At 40.8% G+C, this 21644-nt stretch overlaps 1 protein-coding gene across 1 annotated transcript in view; it reads left to right on the plus strand.

Moving 5' to 3' along the window:
- LOC126284271 (uncharacterized) overlaps positions 1-11393 on the plus strand; it is a 62302-nt gene extending 50909 nt beyond the window's left edge. The window contains exons 7-8 of the mRNA XM_049983086.1: positions 7940-8057; positions 10823-11393. Coding sequence (XP_049839043.1) covers positions 7940-8057 — 118 coding nt within the window. The 3' untranslated portion in view covers positions 10823-11393. The remainder of the gene's footprint in view (positions 1-7939; positions 8058-10822) is intronic.
- The last annotated feature ends 10251 nt before the right edge of the window (positions 11394-21644 follow it).

The following is a 21644-nucleotide window of genomic DNA, read 5'->3' on the forward strand; positions in this document are numbered from 1 at the left end:
AGAGGATGCTTCATGTGTGGATGAACTCTTTGAATTCGAAACTCGATTACAGAAAGCTGTTTCTCGTGCACCAACAAGGTTACATTATATTCCATCACTTTGCACACTAAAACTCAGAACCCTCTGGTGGCAGATGGCTGCAGATGTGTAGACATGAATAATACAGATGTAGGATGTTAATAACATTTGCCATATTTCAAAAGCTTTAAGCATGTTCACATAAAAATTCATAGGTATTATTTTTCAGCACGCCTTCTTAATCTGCTAAATTATTGCTCCATATCATTGAAACTATAGTGGGATATTGGAAAATATACCATGTTTCAACATTATCCAATACCTTGAAGAAAGCAATCAATTGACACATAACCAGAATGTATTTGGAAAATATTGTTCTTGTGAAATACAAATGGGTCTTTATTTACATGAATTAATTAGTTCTATTGACAGGGGATCTCAGATTGATTCCACATTTCGAGATACCCATAATGCTTTTGACATGGGTACTCACAAACAGCTTCCAATCAAACTGTTTGCCCACAGAGCATCATCTCAGCTGGGAAAATGGATTTGTGATCTATCAGAGAACTCACAGTTCATAACTACTGACAGGAAGTGATCTAGTGAAACCATAGTGATACATAAGATTTCCCAAGGAAATGTTGTAGGACTTCTGCTGTTCCTGATATATATAAATGATTTAGGAGACAATTTGAGTGGCCCTCTTAGATTTTTTACAGATGATGCTGCCATTTAGCATATTGTAAAATAATCATAATATCAAAATTGCAAAATGATTTTAGACAAGATACCTGTATGGTATAAGAAGTGGTAACTGACCAGAAATGATAAAAAAGTGTGAAGTTCTCCATATGAGTGCTGAAGAAATCCCATTAAGTTTTGATTACATGGTAAATCACACAAAATCGAAGGCTGTTGTTTCATATAAATAGAGGTAGGGGTGTAAATGTGGAAGTGTGTGGGTAATGTGGAAATGTCTAGTATTTGGCCTGCAGAATGCTGCACTCTAGTGGGGCACCCAGAAATTGTTGCAATAGATTATACTTGTCATGGTAGAGGGCTAGCAGTCAATTGAGCAACAGACGCCATGACAGTGATGAAATTTACATTGATGAATTTTCTAAATCTTTTTCGAGGCAAGTTTTGGTATTATATTGATCTACATACTTTGTAGTTATCTTTCTTTATGACTGAAAGCTTATAAAGGGAGATGCATAGAAGGTTTCAGCAGTCCTTTATCAACCTTCAGTGAATAGTTGCTTAATGCAATCTACCGAAATTTAAAATGGCCATTGTGAAGGTAATGTGGAACCATACATACGATGTCATTGTGGAAACTTTTCCACAATACTAACATGAAATACATTACTTCTAATATATTTTGCATCTGTTTCTAGATATCACAAAAGCTAACTAATCAGAAACCAAGGCTATTGTGAAGACGTGGGATGCTGAAAACATGATTAAGGCTATAATAGCCTTAAGGGAAAGCAGACAGGGTTAAGAAGAGCAGTAAAAGCTTTCAGTGTAACTCAGATGACACTGCAAAGGTTTGTGCATAGTGATATATCACTTGAAGAATGGGTTTCTTTGAGACTTGGATGTAAGCCTGTACTACCTGATGCTACTGAGGGACAGTTGGTACAGAATCTCATTGAAATGGATAATCAGTTCTATGGCCTTACCACATTAGATGACAAGAGAATGGCATATTGGCTAGTGGAAAAAATATTAATCATCCATTTACTTCAAATGCTCCGGGTAGAGCTTGGTTTGACCTTTTACTTAGACAACATAGAAATAAACTCACAATTCACAAACCTATGGGGACCTGATTCTTGAGACAAACAGGTTCAACAACGAAGCTGTAGACAAGGTTTTTGACATTTTGGAAGCTGAGTACAGTAAACTCTACTATAGCACTGATTGTGTGTACAATGTGGATAAGACTGGGCTCTCTGTTGTCCAGTGCAGAATACCACATGTAATTGGACTGAAAGGTAAACCTCAAGAAGGTTCCCTCACATCAGCAGAGTGAGGATCCCTGGTGACAGTCCTATGCTGTATGAGTGCTGGCGGTACTTTCATACCACCAATGATCATCTTCTCCAGGAAGAACTGGACTGATACTCTACTGAAAGGAGCACCACCTGGAACAATTGGTAAATGCCATCCTTCAGGCTGGATTCAAAATGAGCTCTTCTCTGAGGGTCTGACCACTTCATTTCTAAGGCACATCCATCAAAAGAATCTCCTGTGTTGTTAATTCTTGATAGGCAAACAGTCATGCCAGAAACCTTAAAGGTATAGAAGGTGCAAGAGAGAACCATGTTACAATCATGAGCATCCCACCTCACACCTCCCATAAAACTTAGCCACTTGATAAGACCTTTATAGGCACTCTAAAAACCTATTATGTTGAATATGTTCACCAATGGTTGTGGCACAGCAGCCGGCCCTTAGGATCATATGACATATCTGAGTTGTTTGGGAAAGTCTATCTAAAGTGCCAGACTGGCTCTATTGCTGCAAAAGGATTTTTGGAGATTGGAATTTTCCAATGTGACAGGATTGTTTTTACAGAAATCGACTTTATAGCTGCCATGTCAGCTTTAGATGAGACCAGAAGTCTGAGATGAACTCATGAGAATCCAGCATCTCCAGGTGGAAGTAATAACCTCAGACAAGAAGACACTCAGAATGCATTCAGACCTGTGACAACTGACAGCCCAAGTGAAGATGGCGAAAGAGAAAGCAGAAGGTCAACATCATTATCAAATACCTCGTAAAACACGTATGTGTCTGCACAAGATACCATGCCTTCCTCTAAAGAGGAAGGTTTACAACAGAGACTGTAAGCCAGGTTTATCAGCTGTTTTGACATCTTCACATTATAAAACATGCCTTGAAGACTCCTTACTGATGGGTAAGCAGAAACTTCCTAAGGCACCTGCCAAAAGCAAGAAAAAACGTGAAGCTCCTCCTAGAAAACCATTCAAAAAATGGTTTAAGTTATCTGAGGATTCAGATGAAGAGCCAAATGCACCGACTGTCTCTTCAGGCGCATCAGATTTGGATCTCCCAGTTGGGGAAGAAAAATCTCCTGAAGAAGATGCCATTTGTATTTTTTGTGGAGGCGCATTTTCTAAAGACATTTGAGGAGAATTGTTGATTAAGTGGGTAGTGTGTGAGGAGTGGAGTCACTCTTTGTGTGCTGGAAATGGTGGAGATATTTACATATGCGATTTTTGCAAGTGAACTTCATTGATGAAGCATTTTTCTATTACAGTTGCATTTAAAAATACTTTTGTGTAATTTAAATTTAATATAAAATAAAATAGTTTCTAGCCTTTTTAATAGTTTTCGTTTGAAGTAGTCAGTTTCCCACAATTTTAAGTCGTTTGCACATTACCTGCACTTCTTGAAATATTAATGAGTTGTTATGCAGAAAATGTTTTTTAATTTTTAACATATTTCGTTTTTGTGTTTCATAATATTACATTCATTGCTATTATGAATTACCTTTGGTTAATTTTTGAAGCTTAAAGAGAAGTAAGCATATCTTTTATACAGCAAAAACGAGCTGGGTTTCCATATTTACACCCCTACCGCTAGGTATTACAATTATGACAAACTTAAACTGGACCGTCACAGAGAAAATATTGTGGGGAAGCAAACCGAAGACTGTGTTTTATTGACAGAGCACTTAAAAGATGCAACAAATCTACTAAAGAAACTGCATTCACATTATGCTTGTCCAGCCTCTTCTGGATGATGATGACCTTCAGTTTGTGTGGTGCTCAACTGTGCGTTTATCAGCATCTGTACAAATTTCAAATCTTCTCCCAATCCAGTCATGCCACTTTCCTGTATGACAATGAAATGATGAGGACAAGACAAATACCCAGTCCGCAACAGGAGAAAATCCCTGATCCAACTGGGAATGAAACCTGGGATCCCAAGATCCTGAAGCAGCGACGCTAGCTATTAGACCGTGAGCTGCACACCCCATTTCTTGAGGATTTTTGTGTGATATGGGACCATTACCAGAAATGGCTGATGGACAACATCAAATAAGTGCAAAAATGCAGCTAATTTTATTTTATTGCAAAACAGAGGAGAGATTGTCATGGATTAAAACAAATGCATTTTTTCTTTTCTGAATGCCTAAGTATTTTGTTGACTCCGAGCTATATGGGGGAAATGGAATCATAATAAAATAAGAGAAATCAGAGCTCAAAGCAAAAGAGTTAGGTGTTCATTTTCCTACATGTTGTGTAAGAATGAAATGGTCAAGAAATAGTCTGAAACTGATTCCATGAACCCTCTGTCAAACACTTAAGTATGAATTGCAGGGTAATGATACAGATGTAAATTCAGATAGGGGCTTAACTATTGTCTGCTATTTAAAACTGTTGGGGACAGTATTTTGTTTCAGATGCTCATTAAACATGTGACATATAACTTTGATTATAAATGTAGAACAGTATTTTAGTACACTGAATTGAATAATGATGCCACCAGAGGATTTTGTTTTTTAATTCTCTGATCACATTTCCAATTGATTTGTTGTTACATGAGGTTTTTGTTGCTCTCTGGGAGTGATTCATGGGCTAGTCCTCAGAGATTTGCCAACAGTCTAATAACTGCTGATAAAAAAGGGTTTAGTTAAAAACAGTTCAAATTTTCATCTGAAACTTTTCTAAATATCCTGTGCTCTCTGTAGTTAATTTAAACTGCCAATTTCACATGTAATCACTTGCTCTTGGATTGTGGCATTACATTTTTAATGCTGTCACAGTATAACTTATGGCAGACCTAGTTTCTTTTCAGAAATTCATCAGAAGTTTTGAGACATATGACATTTTCAGTGTATTTGTGAGCCACTATGATATGAAATTATGTTGGTAAATTTCTTATGAGTTTGTAGGTTTTCTGGCTATAGCAACTGGCCATGCACAGAAAACTCCAACTTACTACGATCAGGTTTTTTTATTAGGGTTTGTATAATTACACAACACAAGAAAAACAATACAGAAACTCACAACATGCACATTGTAACCTCAGTCCACAAAGCCAAACCAAAGAACCACTAGTCCCCAAAGACTGTTAACTTGATAGAGGTGTAGTTTATGTGGCAGCAGTTGGCGCACTTTATGACACATTGGTGGCCCATCTGTTGCGAAAATTTTGTGTGTTGTACCATTTGTGATAACGTTCAACTGGCCTGGCGAACTCACTCAGGGGCTGTCGTGAATGGGAATCAATAGCACACGAGACTCAGTAACCTGATGTTTAGGGGAGGCTGTCTGCTGCGTCGCCAGCAACAAAGTTCCACAAGGTGCATCTCTGGTGTCAGGGGGTGGTGGTGTCAGAGTCCCATGCAGTGTGTCACCAGTGTTGGAGGGTGGCGGCATTGACAGGAGTTGTACAAGGCATCATGCCTGAGTGAGGGCTTTCATAGCTGATGATATGGCATGGTTCAGCTTGATGTTGAGTGCGAGGAGATTGTCAATTGTTGAGCGCTCAGACTGAAGCTGGGCGATGGAAATTGTGAGGCTGTCGGCCAGTGGAGAGCTCTAAATGAGAGCAGTTTCGAAATTGTCAGGAATGTGAGGGGGACGGGGGAGGTGAGGAGGCAACTGAATACATGATGTAAGTGGATGAGGCATGGGGCAATAATGCAGCTGGCTGGAGGTCTGGAGACAATTCGAAATGAAAAAGGAAGTTGACACCTAATACTGGATCTTCTATATCAGCCATGTAGAAGGACCAAGTGAACTGTTTGCCAGGTATGAGTTCAATAGGCAACTCTGCCAAACTGTTGACATGAAGTGGCGATTTATTTGCTGCTCGAAGGAACAGTTTGGCTGGTATTGTGTCCCATATGGAAAATGTGGGAGGTATGACACTAGCATCTGCTCCAGTATCAATGAGAAAATACTGCTGCGAACCTAAATCCAAGGCATACAGGCATCCTCATGAAGTGGGGGATCTGACAGAATGCAACGTCTGTGGGTGCCCTTGCATGTTTCCGTGAACCGTGATGCCTACTGCAGCCCACGTGTGGGCTTTGGGAATGCGCAGGATGGGTGGCAGTTGCAAGAAGCATCCCTGTAAATGGAGTGGAACCAGAATATGTGTGAGTCAGCTGTACTCGTCCCACCAGCTGAAGTGACAGGTGAGGGGAAGGTGGAGCATGCAGGTGCTAGCGTGGTTGGGGTGGGGAGAGGCTGGTGCCGGCCTGCTCGCGATTCCCGATCTTGGCCGCTAGATGGTTGCTGTTCTGTGTGCTGTCCGCTATATGCATGTGCTCGACCTCTACCTCCCGATGATGGAAATTTATTTACAGGATTACCAACCTTGGCGGTATAAGCACTGTGCTGCTTGGAGGGAGGTGGCGGTGCCGAATAGTGTATGCCTGGTCTGCCAGCCACAGCTTATCCTCGAGTGACATTGCGGTACTTGGGAGCAAATGTAATTGTAGTTTTTGCGACAGCTTCACCAACTAAAATGCCCAGAGCGCTAAGTTTGGCAAGATCTCAGTACTCAACTGTGCATGCAAGTGTTGCCACAGCTGTGAGGGGGTTCTGTCACCTAAAGCCTCATCATAAATAATGTTGTGAATCGTATCAGCTGGCAGACAAGAAAGTCATTCAATGAGTAATGCACAGGCAGAGGCATATTTGTTGCTCTTGGGTGGGTTCAGCAACAAGTCACTGATGAGATCAGGGTGGTCATGCAGGTGGTTCACTAGACACACAAAACAAGTGCTGTCTTCCACGATACCATGTATGTCCAACATGTTGTCCACCAAGGTAAACCACATCGCTGGGTTGTCCGGTTGTAGTGGTGGCAGCTGCGAAGGATGACCAGGGACCAGTGGTTGTGGGGTTGTAGGACAGGCATGAATCACATGAGGATTCTGCACGGTGTTCACTGATGCGGGCGATGTGTTATGGTGAACGTCAGTTAGCTGTGCAGGTGAGACGTGATATCCAGTCCTTGCAGGCAGGAAATCTGTACAGCCACATGATGAGCACAGTGCGGCAGGCACTGAAGGATCGACGGCCAGTGCAGATGAAATCTCGAGTAGAGGCGCAAAATTGTCATTGAGCACTGAGTGACAGGTCGGAACCACGGCTGGTGTGTAACCTGAGGTGTGCATGGGGCGGAAGGAGGGTTAGGTGTATACATGGCCTGGTGCAGTTGAAGAGAGTGTCCCTTTGTCAGGCATGGAGGGGGACACATTAAATGGTGGGCCACTCTGAGGAGGGAGCGACCATGTGTGTGGAACCCGGAACTGGACAGCCACATGGTCCATGTTGTGCCGTAGAAACTTGGGCAAGGGGTTTCCGTGATCTTGTGCTGGAGGAGCATTCTGTTGAGCATTGAATGCCATAGAATATTGCTTAAGTATGTGAGAGCCATACCAAATAGGATTAATAGGGTTATTCAGGGTATAAAATAAAGGGTAACCAAGAATGATGACAGTTTGTTTGGCTCATGAGAGTGTGCCATAGAAATTCTGGGAAAACTGGAATGAAAGGCACTTCCCGATAGACACCATCTATCTTGGGAAAGAATCAGTGTCAAGTGTACAATAGAATTCTAAAGATTGCTCTTGTAGGGACGGTGAAGAAAAGATAATACTAATTACAATATGTACAGAGCACTGAAAACAGTTATTTTTACTGTGATCCATATGTGAATGAAGTGGGAAGAAACCCTTACATGTGGTAAGTGGTAAGTAGCATATGCTATGCACCCCACAGTGGTTTGCAGGATATGGATGTAGCTACAGATAAAGACAATTGAAACTGAGAAGAAAGAGGACAGTACTAATGTGAATCACCTATTTGAAGCCACGTTGCCTGAAAATGTCATGTGTGATACTAAAATGTTTAACTTGTTTCAGATATATGGATTATGAAAAGCTGGGAGTAAAAGTATTTTCAATGAAACAGCACAAGGAAGCTTTTTCAGAGTTGAAGAAGGGACTAATTGCCAAAGCTGTATTTAAAATTGGAGGCTAGGTAAGAACATAAACCTCAATCAAATCAAACAGAAGAATTTGTAGTACGAAATTTGTAAACATGCTCAAATTGAATTAAAAGTGCATATGACTATGAGGTGGATGTAACTGGTTTGCAAAAAAATAAAGCTGACTGGCATTAGTTTATACATGATAATGATGGCTAGTGACTGTGGATTAAAGTACTTGAACAAAAGTGGCTTGTTGCTGTATTTCATTAAGTACAGTTGATTCAAGTTTCACTTTCCTAGTTTATGTGTGAATGAGGAGTGAAGCATACAAGGTAAGGCAGCTAAAACAGGCCACCCCAAATGGAGGTGTAGGCATCAAAAAGCAGTGGGTAGCAAACACTTCGCTTGAGGATGGAGGTTTTAAGCAAGTGGTGACAGAGACCACAACCAAGGAACTAATTTTGGATTTGTTTCATACTCAAAGAAAGTATGTATCCTGCTAATTATGTTTCTTGCTTGCTTGTGTAGAATTTGTCACTTAACAGCATCGGTGATGACAGCTTGCAACAAATGGAATAAAAATTCACTAAATAATTCACTATGATCATGTTTCATGCTGACACTGGCTAAGACATCCATAACAGAACACTCAGAATACTACTGAACACTCTCTGGTTGTCAGAGAACGCATGATGCAGGTGTGCAAAATACAACTAAACTTGACAGCCATAATTTGTGACTCCAACTATGTATAGCTTAGTGACAACCACAACACAATATATTCACTAGTTCTTAATTTATTAGAAATACATCATATTGCAATAAAGCATTCATGTTTCTGTGGCAATAAACACTGCAGTGTCTTAGGCTTGGGATATAAGATGTTTCTCAGTCAACTGTTCCACTCCTGTTTCCATTTATCTATGAAAGAAAACTGGCTCTCAGACTTTTAGCACTGTAGTACATTTTTTTTTTTAAATATAGGAATGATCTAAACTCTGACTTCTTCTCTATTTCTTCACGTTCAACTTACTCTTAGTACTAGCCAACGCACTGCAACCTGCAATGGACCTAAACATGTTACGTGATCAGTGATTTTTTTTCTCTGGCTTTCCAGTTATTTCTATTTCAGCTCCCTTGTCAGGACAGTGACATTATTAGATTTGTTGAAAAACCCCTGAACAAACGATGACACTCAAAGCTATAAAATGCCTTATAACATTGGCCTTTACTATGAGAAGTTCTAATGGAAATCACTGTGTAAAATCATCTCTCCAGAAATGCTTTATAGCCTGTGTCAGTGCTCAATATAATGATTTTGAACACTTACTATAACAGTCATAGTCATAATACACTGCTAGGGGAAAAAAACCACCTGGCAGACTGTACAGCTACCAAAGCACAGACAAAAGTGTTGGCAGGCCAGATGTGTCAATATGAACTGCTGCAAACTAGTTATTAGCAGTGGGGCTACAGGTACACACACACCTAGCTCACCTTCCACTCATGCCTTGCTAAGCTTAACTGGTGCCATCAGAAGATCACTTGGGAGACCGAAATGGCAAGACGTGATGTGCAGTGCTGAAACCAGATTCTGCCAGTATGCAAGTGATGGTTGTTTGTATGTACAATGTAGACATGGTGAGCACTGTCTTGTAGAGTGAATTCATCCAAGACATATTGGCCTTGTGGTCTGGGTTGTGAAATGGTACAGCTCTCATTTATCTTTTGTGTTTGTGGAGGGGGCACTAACCAGTGCTTGGTGTGTGCAGAATGTTGTTGGACCTGTTCTTTTGCTGTTCTTATACATACTGCCCATGACACTCAACGTACTCTGCATCTGGCCAGCATGATATGTGGACTTGTCTCCAATCAATCAGATACGGGCTATGGTGGAACAAGAAGTGACTCATGCAACTTGTCAGTCAACAACTCTTACAGAACTATGTAAACAGGTCAAGCAGGCATGATGTAACACATCCCATGACAGTATTTTCCAGCTGTACAATCAACTGGATGCCAGAGTCAGCACCTGCGTTTCCACCCAAGGAGCGAGCCTATGCCACTTACTGATATGGATGTTTCAGCATGGGTTGATATCTGGTTCCACAGAACCACTTGTGCTATTGATCTGTATATCATTTCATGTTCTTTATGTCCAATGATGTTTCCACAATAAATCTTGAGAGAATTGTCAACCTCTAAAAGTGTTTACTATTCTCCCCCCCCCCCCCCACCCCCCACCCCCTCTGTCCCGTCAGTGTAAAAAATATTTGAACCATACCAGAGTTACTGTTGGTTTGGATTTGGTTTAGCAGAGCTAAGAGCCGTTGGATCTCTTCTCCTGGCAGCTTATCAGATCAAACTCCTTCTGCTCTGTATGTCACTCAAGTATATAGTTTAATTTTAAAAGTTGGAATCATAATTTAGCAACTAAAAAAAGTAAAAATTACTTGCATATATCAGAAAAACTGCAACAGTTTGCTATAACTTAACAAAAATCACATAACACATTTATTGTAACAAAAGGAAAGTTCCCTCAACAAAAGTATAAAATTATGAGGCAGAGTTACTAGCTATTATTTACTTTGAGAGGACTTGTCAGTGTTACTGCTAGACATATATAAAAATACACATATCATTCTGAGCCATTTGAGGTGGGCTGTCGTAGCTGCTTCACCTTGCACTTTAACTATAAAATATACTTTCAGAATGTCTCATAGGTCAAGTAGGCAGATCATTATGAAATAATTAATTCTAGAGAATTCATTAATCCAAATAACTGAAATCATAATTAGAATGTTTCATGTTCCAGATTTCTATCATCTATGCAAAAACAGTGAAGCATAGAGTGTAGAACAATAAACCCACTATGAAATTGAAAATATGGATATAAAAATTACATGGGTATAAAGATTTATTAACCAACCATTTTAAAAGACCCATGAATAAACATTGTACATTGCTAAGGACCATATACAATAGGAATATACCTGGCTGTTCAGTCTTGTTGTCATCTTGCGATTTAATATTCAGATTCTGATTTTCCAGTCTCATGGATGGTATGGATACCAATCAACCTGTGAAAATATGAAAGATTTTCCAATGTAATTGTGAGACAATATCAATTGTCTCACTGCAACATAAGAATATCCCTGATAGTGATTTTTGTTGTGCTCTATTTCTAGTTGAAAAATTTAACTGTGTGTACTGCAACAGAAACTGTCATTCAAAAGACTTGTTGGTTCTACATTAATCTAGTTGCTTTCAATATATAAACTTCATATCTTAGTTTAATGTGTGTTATAGTTTCTTTTTCTGTGCAACGACTGAAATTGTGCTTGTAATGTATTAAAAAAATCACATATAGGCTTATGCAGAAACAACTTTCTCTCTGTGCTTTAAAAGTTTTATTTGTGTCCAAAGTCAAACCACTGTACATTATTACAAATACCTGTTAGAGAAATGCTGAAATTAATTTCAAGATCAGTATTTATGAGAGAAGAGAGATCAGTAAAAATAAAAGTTAAGACATATAGGTAGTGAAGGAATGGGAAGGTCTTTCCAAATACTATATCAGGGGAAACATATCACAGGAAATGTCCAGAAATAATTGTTAGCTTACAACTGAGATTGATATTCTTTTTCTTGATCTGTATCTGGTGACCATGTTAGTAAATAGAACTGATGATTTCCATAGTTTTTCTTTTGTTTATTTTTGACAAAAGTCTTGTTAATCTGTCTGACAGTTCTGCAATGTGTGTGATATCATTTTTAACTCTACTAATCTATCTTTCATTCCTAAATACCAGCAAACTCCCAAACTTTGTGTAGTAAGGTGTAGGCATGAAAGCCTCTGGATGTGGTCCATTGCTGAAAGCCATTGCCTGAATTACCTCATTCCACTATGGCCAGCATTCTTTCCTCTGGGCCAGAGTATTTCCGTATCAGTAACTCTCATGACACATTAAGGCTTCTGACAGTCCTATGCTTAGTACACGTGTTTACGTAGCTGTAAATAGTTTGGCAAAAGGAACTTTGAACAGTGCTGAATTGTAGCAGAGTTATGCTCACATGACTCTCAATCAAGATCTCAATGCTTCTGGTTCTCAGAGCGGGGGATGAACATGGTGAATTGACATACTGATCACATGCCAGTAGAGCCCTCAAGTCTCTAGCCATATCATAACCACTTAAATGAATGACCATGAATTGTGTCCTTGTGCCAGCATGGTGGATGGATGACCTTCTGTTCCCTGCCATTATTATGCCACACAATTGGACAATGGGTCTGAGAAGCAAAATAGGGGCCTTATCTCGACACATGATAGGCACAGTAAAACTTTCTCAAAACGAAATTGCATTGGATTAAAATAATTTTCCAATATGTGCAAGTTTCCTTTGTAAATAAACGTAGCTTAAATTATATTTCAAATAGCAAAATACTTCTGAAAACAAAAACTTTGTAAATCAAAACCTTTTTGGACCTAATAGCCAAACAAGCATCACAATCAACAAATTGAATATGATCACTTGTCAGTGCACTGTTCTTAGCCAATGACAGTACTTGTTTATTAATAACATCAGTTGATATTTTGTCCTACTAAGTTTTAATTGAACCACATTGTCCAGATTTTAGGCAAAATCAGGAATGAGAAATATAAGTATGTTATTACAAGGATGAAAAAGTACTATTGACCAACCAGAGCAGTATATTACAGCAACTGTAGTTACATGTTGACAATCCTTTCCTTTGACAACATCCAGTGAAGTATTTAACTAACATAGACCATGGGTCTCTTACAGGTGAGTCTCTCAGCACATGTAGTCTAATTGGTTTTCATTAGCAATCTGTTTGAAATTCAACTTAACCTACAAAAAGGGTCACATTACAGATCAGCCTTTCATGACAGACAGCTTTCACAGCACCACATTCGTTGGACTTGCCAAATCACAAACAAAGTTTTGCAGTCTAAGCTAAACTAGACTTTAGGCCACACTACAGTTTCAGTCTATCACCACAGACTGCTTTTTCACTGTCAGATTCATTGGCTTTGCCAATGCATGATGAAACTCTTGAATTCCCACCCAATCTAAACAAGTAGATTTTGTAGTGATCAGCATATAGAAATGTGTTCTTATCAATTAATACTGAAAAATAGTTCACATTTATTGTAACTGTATACACATGGAAGCGCCAAAGAAACTGGTATAGGAATGCATATTCAAATACAGAGATAAGAAAACAGGCAGAATACGGTGCTGCTGTCGGCAACACCTATATGAGACAAAAAGTGTCTGGCACAGTTGTTAGATTTGTTACTGCTGTTACAATGCCAGGTTATCAAGATTTAAATCAGTTTGAACATGGTGTTATAGTCGGTGCATGAGCATCTCCGAGGCAGCAATGAAGTGGGGATTTTCCCATACAAACATTTCACAAGTGTACCATGAATATCAGCTATCTGGTAAGAAATAAAGTCTCTGACATCGCTGCAGCTGGGAAAAGATCTTGCAAGAATGGGACCAACGACAACCAAGAGAATCCTTCACTGTGACAGAAGTGCAACCCTTCCACAAATTGCTGTAGATTACAGTGCTGGGCCATCAGCAAGTGTCAGTGTGCGAACCATTCAACGAATCATCATCGATACTGGCTTTCGGAGCTGAAGGCCCACTCGTGTACCCTTGATGACTGCAAAACACAAAGCTTTACACCTCGCTTGGGCCCACCAACACCGACATTGTGCTGTTCATGACTGGTTGGACGAGTCTCATTTGAAATTGCATCGAGCGGAGGGTCATGTACAGGTATGGAGACAACTTCATGAATCAATGGACCCTTGATGTCAGCACTGGACTATTCATGCTGGTGGAGGCTCTGTAATGGTGTGGGGCACGTGCAATTGGAATGATATAGGATCCCTCATACTTGTAGACATGACTCTGACAGAGGATACATACATAAGCATCCTGTCTGATCACCTGCATCCATTCATGTCCATCGTGCATACTGGTGGACTTGGGCAATTTCGGCAGCAAAATGCGACACCTCACACACCCAGAATTGCTACATAGTGGCTGCAGGAACGCTCTTCTGAGTGTAAACACTTCCACTGGCCACCAAACTCGACAGACATGAACATTACTGAGCATATGTGGGATGCCTTGCAACATGCTGTTCAGAAGAGATCTCCACCTCCTTGTACTCTTACATATTTATGGCCCGCTCTTCAGACATTAGCAGAGTCCATGCTACGTCGTGTTGCGGCACTTCTATGTGCAGATCGCTGCTGCCGACGTGTGCTTTGTAGTGCTTCTTTATAATGCCAGCCATAATTGAAAATGCCACCGCGTGTGAAATCAGATCTGTGATTCGTTTTCCGATGCAAAGAAAGTAAACCAAAGGAAATTCATTGGCAAATCTGCAAAGTTTACGGACAAAATGCTATGAGTGATACAATGGTTAGAAGATGGGTCAGACTGTTCAATGAAGGACGTGATCAAGTGCACGATGAAGAACGAAGAGGACGCCCGTCTGTGGTTACTGATGAACTGGTTCGCCCAATTGAAGTAAAGATTAAGCACAACCATAAGTTTACGCTTACTGCCCTTACTATGGAAGTACCCCAAATCTCACGATCACAAAGTCATGAAATTGTTACTGAAAAACTGAAATTTTGAAAACTTTGCTCACGTTGGGTACCCAAAATTCTTACTGAATAACACAAAAAACAATGGATGGGCAGTGCACTTCAGTTTTTGACACGCTGAAATGATGAAGGCAATCAATGGAATGGAGGCGCACTTCATCCCCAACGAAGGTTAAGCCTAAGCAAATCTTGACACCTCGAAAAGTCATGTGCACCGTTTTTTGGGACAGAAAATGCATATTGCTGATTGATTTCTTACCACGAGGGCAAACAATCAATGAACATGGTTACTGCGAGACCATTAAGTAATTGCGCCGCGCAATACAGAACAAGCGCCAAGGGTTACTGTGAAAAGGTGGTGTTATTTTCCACGATAATGCCCGACCTCACACGGCGAATGTGAGCAAACAACTCTAACAGGAATTTCACTGGGACGCGTTTGATCATCCTCCGTACAGCCCGGACCTCACTCCTAGCAACTTTCATCTCTTCTTACACCTAAAATCTGTCCTTGGTGGTCAACACTTCAACGATGATGACGAGCTGAAAGAACATGTTACCACATGATTGAATACAGAGGTGGCAACCTTCTATGAAGAAAGCATACAAAAACTTGTGCCACGCTATGACATGTACCTACAAAATTTCGGAAGCTACGTAGGAAAGTAATTTATCAGTTGTAGATTTTTGTTCAATAAATATTTTGTTCTGTATCTGTACACGTTTGTTTTATATAACCAAACGAAACTTACTTTGTTGACATACCTCGTACCAGTTATGAAGCTTGTACTTATTGACTCCATTCCCGCCTAATGCAAGCAGTTAATGAATTTATCGTTTTTCTTACGCCCCAGTAGAACCTGTTTATTTCTTCTACCAATCAAATTATGGCAGTTTAATTTTCAATCAGTTACATTTCTTTTCCTTTGGCATTTCTGCTGCGGATCTCTTGGATTTGCGAAGCATATTTAGGCTGTTACAAAAAGCTATGGCCAAACTTTTCAGGAAACATTCCTCACACACAAAGAAAGAAACTATGTTATGTGGACATGTGTCCGGAAACGCTTACTTTCCATGTTAGAGCTCATTTTATTACTGCTCTTCACATTAATCATGGAATGGAAACACATAGCAACAGAACGTACCAGCGTAACTTCAAACACTTTGTTACAGGAAATGTTCAAAATGTCCTCCGTTAGCGAGGATACATGCATCCACCCTCCATCGCATGGAATCCCTGATGCGCTGATGCAGCCCTGGAGAATGGCGTATTGTATCACAGCCGTCCACAATACGAACACGAAGAGTCTCTACATTTGCTACCGGGGTTGCGTAGACAAGAGCTTTCAAATGTCCCCATAAATGAAAGTCAAGAGGGTTGAGGTCAGGAGAGCGTGGAGGCCATGGACTTGGTCCCCTCTGCCAATCCATCGGTCACCGAATCTGTTGTTGAGAAGCGTACGAACACTTCGACTGAAATGTGCAGGAGCTCCATCGTGCATGAACCACATGTTGTGTCGTACTTGTACAGGCACATGTTCTAGTAGCACAGGTACAGTATCCCGTATGAAAACATGATAACGTGCTCCATTGAGCGTAGGTGGAAGAACATGGGGCCCAATCAAGACATCATCAACGATGCCTGCCCAAAGGTTCACAGAAAATCTGTGTTGATGACGTGATTGCACAATTGCGTGCGGATTCTTGTCAGCCCACAAATGTTGACTGTGAAAATTTACGATTTGATCACGTTGAAATGAAGCCTCATCCGCAAAGAAAACATTTGTACTGAAATGAGGATTGATACATTGTTGGATGAACCATTCGCAGAAGTGTACCCGTGGAGGCCAATCAGCTGCTGATAGTGCCTGCACACGCTGTACATGGTACGGAAACAACTGGTTCTCCCGTAGCACTCTCCATACAGTGACGTGGTCAACGTTACCTTGTACAGCAGCAACTTCTCTGACGCTGACATTAGGGTTATCGTCAACTGCACGAAGAATTTCCTCGTCCATTGCAGGTGTCCTCGTCGTTCTAGGTCTTCCCCAGTCGCGAGTCATAGACTGGAATGTTCCGTGCTCCCTAAGGCGCCGATCAATTGCTTCGAACGTCTTTCTGTCGGGACACCTTCGTTCTGGAAATCTGTCTCGTTACAAACGTACCGCGCCACGGCTATTGCCCCGTGCTAATCCATACATCAAATGGACATCTGCCAGCTCCGCATTTGTAAATATTGCACTGACTGCAAAACCACGTTCGTGATGAACACTAACCTGTTGATGCTACGTACTGATGTGCTTGAGGCTAGTACTGTAGAGCAATGAGTCGCATGTCAACACAAGCACCGGAGTCAACATTACCTTCCTTCAACTGGACCAACTGGCGGTGAATCGAGGAAGTACAGTACATACTGACGAAACTAAAATGAGCTCCAACATGGAAATTAAGCGTTTCCGGGCACATGTCCACATATCATCTTTTCTTTACTTGTGTGTGAGGAATGTTTCCTGAAAGTTTGGCCGTACCTTTTTGTAACACCCTGTATATACCTATCTACACCTGGGTCAAAATAATAAAGTGACTGACAGTTGAGTATGGAAGGAGAGGATGTTGTCAGTTCGCCGTTATAAGGAAGCGCAGTGTGGCCCCAGTAGCAGGAGCTGTGCTGTTCCACACTGACTACTTTCGTATGGCGATACCTCCGCTGGGGGTCACTTTCGCCGACTCACAGCACCAGTTGCCCAAGATGAGGGCAAAGCCAGACCTCATACAGAAAGCGCCAGGGAAGCATCCTGCAAACACACAAGGGGTATCCTGACGGATGCTCTCGCCTCGCTCAAGAATAATGGACACCTTGTGAAGAGGCTGGTGGACTATTCGAAACGTGCAGATAACGGTGGAGATAGAGTGTAGACAGAAAAGTGACAGGAACGCACACCTGCAGGCGTGTGAAACTTTTGAGTGGCAGCACCCATTTTCTACTGCCTTAAAAAGCGAGACATGTGCCAATAACTGATAGACTCCTTGGTATTGGGATGGAGCGTACTCACAAAGCGCCAAGAATTCACAAAGGGAGGCGTGGGAAACTAAAGAACTGCAGAGGAAGTCAGCTCACTTAAAAAAGGAATGTTTTCTGGACAATAAGGAGGTTGATTACAAATTATGAACGCCAGCAGATTCTTGGACGAAGCACAGACATAAGGTTGTCCAGGCCTCATGCAGAGACAGCTGTCACAAAGAAGTGTTTGTGGCTGCTTTCGTAGTAACTAAGGAACGCGGAAAAAACATCGGAACGATGTGCGAGCGACGCTGAAACAGTCTTGACAGCGAAAACATAAGAAAGACGCCATTTCTCGAGTTAGACAGCAGTCCTCGCAAGACAGAAAAGTTCCACCCTGCACTGGGAGGCGTGGTCATCAAACGGCGATCAGTCACTGGGCGACATTGCAAATTTAGTCCGCAAAGAGGAGTCGGTGAGATTAGCAGAGTGAAGAGAGGAGAGGAAAGTCGGTGAGACAGCGTGGAAGCAACAAGACACAGTCTATCTTATGTCCATCTCCTACCCGGTTTGGTGACTTTGAAACTGATCCTTACTCCCATCCCAATGTTCATCGTCATATTGTGACTTATTCTTGGTCTGTTCCATTTTAACTGGACGAATCCTTACGGTCCAGCGCTTGGAAATGAAGCACTCAACGGAGCGCTGCAATTTCCTTGCCTAACATCCTCGTTCCACTCAGTGATAACGGTGCATCAGCTACGGAAACTTACGGCGACAACGTGGAGACAGTTCCTGGGCCTCACTCTAAAGCCTTGGGCCACCAAAGAGGGTGGCTGACTCGCCATTGCACAGATCCGAGACGACGCGTCGTTCTGACCCAGCGTCTGCAGACGACATCACCGTACAACAAAAGACTATGAAGAATAGACATTCCCACCTTCCTCCCCTTAATAACTGAGTCAGTCCACGCCCAATCAAATCGGCCTTGAGATTAGTAATTTTATGTAGAAAATGTACTGTAATAAAAGCGAAAATTCGTATTTAAATCCTCTAATTAATCTGTTTCATCCACTTACCATCCCTAAATCTCATAACCTTTTTCTGTTTGATTTCACTTAAATTATTGGCGTGACTTAATTATTGGCTCGCAGGGTGGGGCGGTCTCATTGATAATCTGCAGGCTATGTCATACCGCAGAGTTTTTAAGGGTTCATCACATTTTGGCGCTCAACACGGGCCAGTATAATTTGTAATCTGCATATTAACTTCTGCAAGAAGTCAAAAAATTCTCAGTTTACTACATTATGATCCCTGTTAATGTGCAATTTGAGCTCACTTCGCAAGACGTTAATAGTATTATTGTTTTCCTAAACAATTTCACTGTCAGTTTCACAAATTTCATAAAAGAAACATACCGCACAGAGCAACAAACAGTGTACGAACAAATCACGACAACTATGCTACAGATCGCAATTGTCCTTCGCTTTTTTTATTTATCTACATGTCAAGTTTCTTAGGACCAAATTGAGGAGCAAATCTCCAAGGTCATGGAAAGTGTCAGTACATGAAATTACAACATAAAATAAATAACAGATAGAAATAAAATGTGATCAAGACAATCAAACGTCTTAGTTAAATCAAAAAATATGCGTAGCCTTCGAAACCTTTTGTTTAACCCATCCAGTACATCATACAGAAAAGAGAATGTAGCAATTTCAGTTGTTAAACGACTTTTAAAGTGTGATATAAAATGATCAATTACATACACAGCCCTTTCAATAACTTTATCAGACACTGATGGCATAGAAATAGGTCTAAAATTGTCTACTTTATCCCTTTCTCCCTTTTTATAAAGCGGCTTTACTACTGAGTACTTTAATCGTTCAGGAAACTGACCATTCCTAAAGGAAAAATTACAAATATGGCTAAATACAAGGCTAACACGTGCAGCACAGTTCTTTAATATTCTGCTAGGCACACCATGAGAGTCCTTAGTCTTTAGTGATTTAATTATTGACTCCATATCTCCCTTGTCTGTATCACAGAGGAGTATTTCAGACATCAATCTCGGAAAGGCATTTGCCAAGAAAGTTTTATCATTTCCTGTAGAAACTTAAATTTATATTTAATTCACCAGCAAAGCTCAGAAAATGATTGTTAAATACTGTACATATATCTGATTTATCAGTAACAGAAATATTTTTACTACGAACTGTCTTTATATCGTCAACCTTGCGCTGATGACCAGACACTTCCTTCACAACTGACCATATGAGTTTAATTTTATCCTGTGAATTAGCTATTCTATTTGCGTACCACAGACTGTTTGCATTCCTAATAAAATTTTTAAGCACCTTACAATACTGTCTGTAATGGGCTACTGTAGCTTGATTGTGAATACTTCTAACATTTTCATATAATTCCCACTTTGTTGTAAATGATATCCTTATCGCACTAAGTTAGCCACCCAGGCTGCCTTTTACTGCTAGTATACCGTTTAGCACGTTCTAATGGAAAGCAATTCTCAAAGAGCATGAGAAATGTGTTAAGGAAAGCATCTATATTATCGAGACTATAAACATCCTGCCACTCTTGTTCCTTAACGAGGTTTAAAAAAAACTCTCTATTGCCTAATTATACGCGACATTTGTTTGAGTACTGAAGCCTTTCAGTGTTAAAATTTGCGCACCTTGGTATAAAAAGCCTTTCACCCTTTTACTAACAGGATGCCCATCTAGTAATGAAGAATTAATCAAAATATTGTCTATGGCTGTGCTATTGTTCCCCTGCACTCTAGTTGGAAGAAAACACAGTCTGCATCAGATCATGTGAATTTTAGAGATCTACCAACATCCTTTTTCTTTCTACCTTGAGCAGAAATGCTGTGAAGTCGAAATTAGGGGACCTATAACTAGAAGTTTAATTTCACTAAACTCAACTGCGCCTGCACAACATTCAAATATCTGTTCAATGCAGTGCCACAATACGTCTATGGACTCAAATGGAATACTGTTTTTTATGTACGTCGCCACTCGCCCATCCCACAAGGAACTCCTCGAAAAACAGCCAGCTAATCTGTATCCTGGTCAAGGAAGCCTCAGAATTGTCGAATTTTTTAAGTGGTGCTCTGGTATACTAATAATGCCATAGTCAACATCTATAAGCAGTTCACTAACTTTATGACTAATATCTCTTATATTTTTATGAAGTATGCTAATTTCTTCTCTATTTGGATACCCGACCTCCTCTGAAGGTAATTCCTTAGAGGGACTTCCTTTAAGCAGGTATATCTATCAGCTGACTTCAACACCAACTATTACAGGAATTTTTCCATGAGTGATCCCACCGCCACCCACTACACTGTCACCTATAAGCTTTGCCAGACTCCCCTTCCCATACATATTGAGATGCAGGCCATGACAAGTGAAACCCGATCAACTGATAAACTGGCACTACTGAAATGTGGCCCATGCCCTCTGCCATCAGTCCTTTCTCCAGCCCCACGTTAACACGCCTAAAAGCCACACTAAGATGAGGCCAGTCATGACGCTGAAACAGTTGCACGAAATGCGCCAACAGTTTGAGTAGCAATCTTTACTAGATCAACACTTACATCTTTGTCCCCGTCCCTATCAAGACTATTCCCTGCTCCACCCACAATCACTATCTGATCCTCTTTCATAAAATTCCTACATAACTCGTCTATGCTGTCAGTCACCTGAGCCAACCCTGCACTAGGCTTCACAATGCTGGTGACCTGGTACTCACTCCCCAAAACTTCCTGCAACTGCTGGCCCACCCACACCTCTACCGTGCTAATTACCAAGCAGCAGAACCTTCTTTTTTCTGTTAGACTTTGCAACTGTCCTAGGCTTCCTAAGTGATGAGGACTGCTGCATGTTCCATACACCTGCGTCTAGTAACTACCAGATGAAGTAGCAAGGCGATAATACAACTGTGCATGGAACAGAAGGTGTGAC

Source organism: Schistocerca gregaria, chromosome 8 (assembly GCF_023897955.1).
Source record: "Schistocerca gregaria isolate iqSchGreg1 chromosome 8, iqSchGreg1.2, whole genome shotgun sequence".
NCBI classification, from domain to species: Eukaryota; Metazoa; Arthropoda; class Insecta; order Orthoptera; family Acrididae; genus Schistocerca; species Schistocerca gregaria.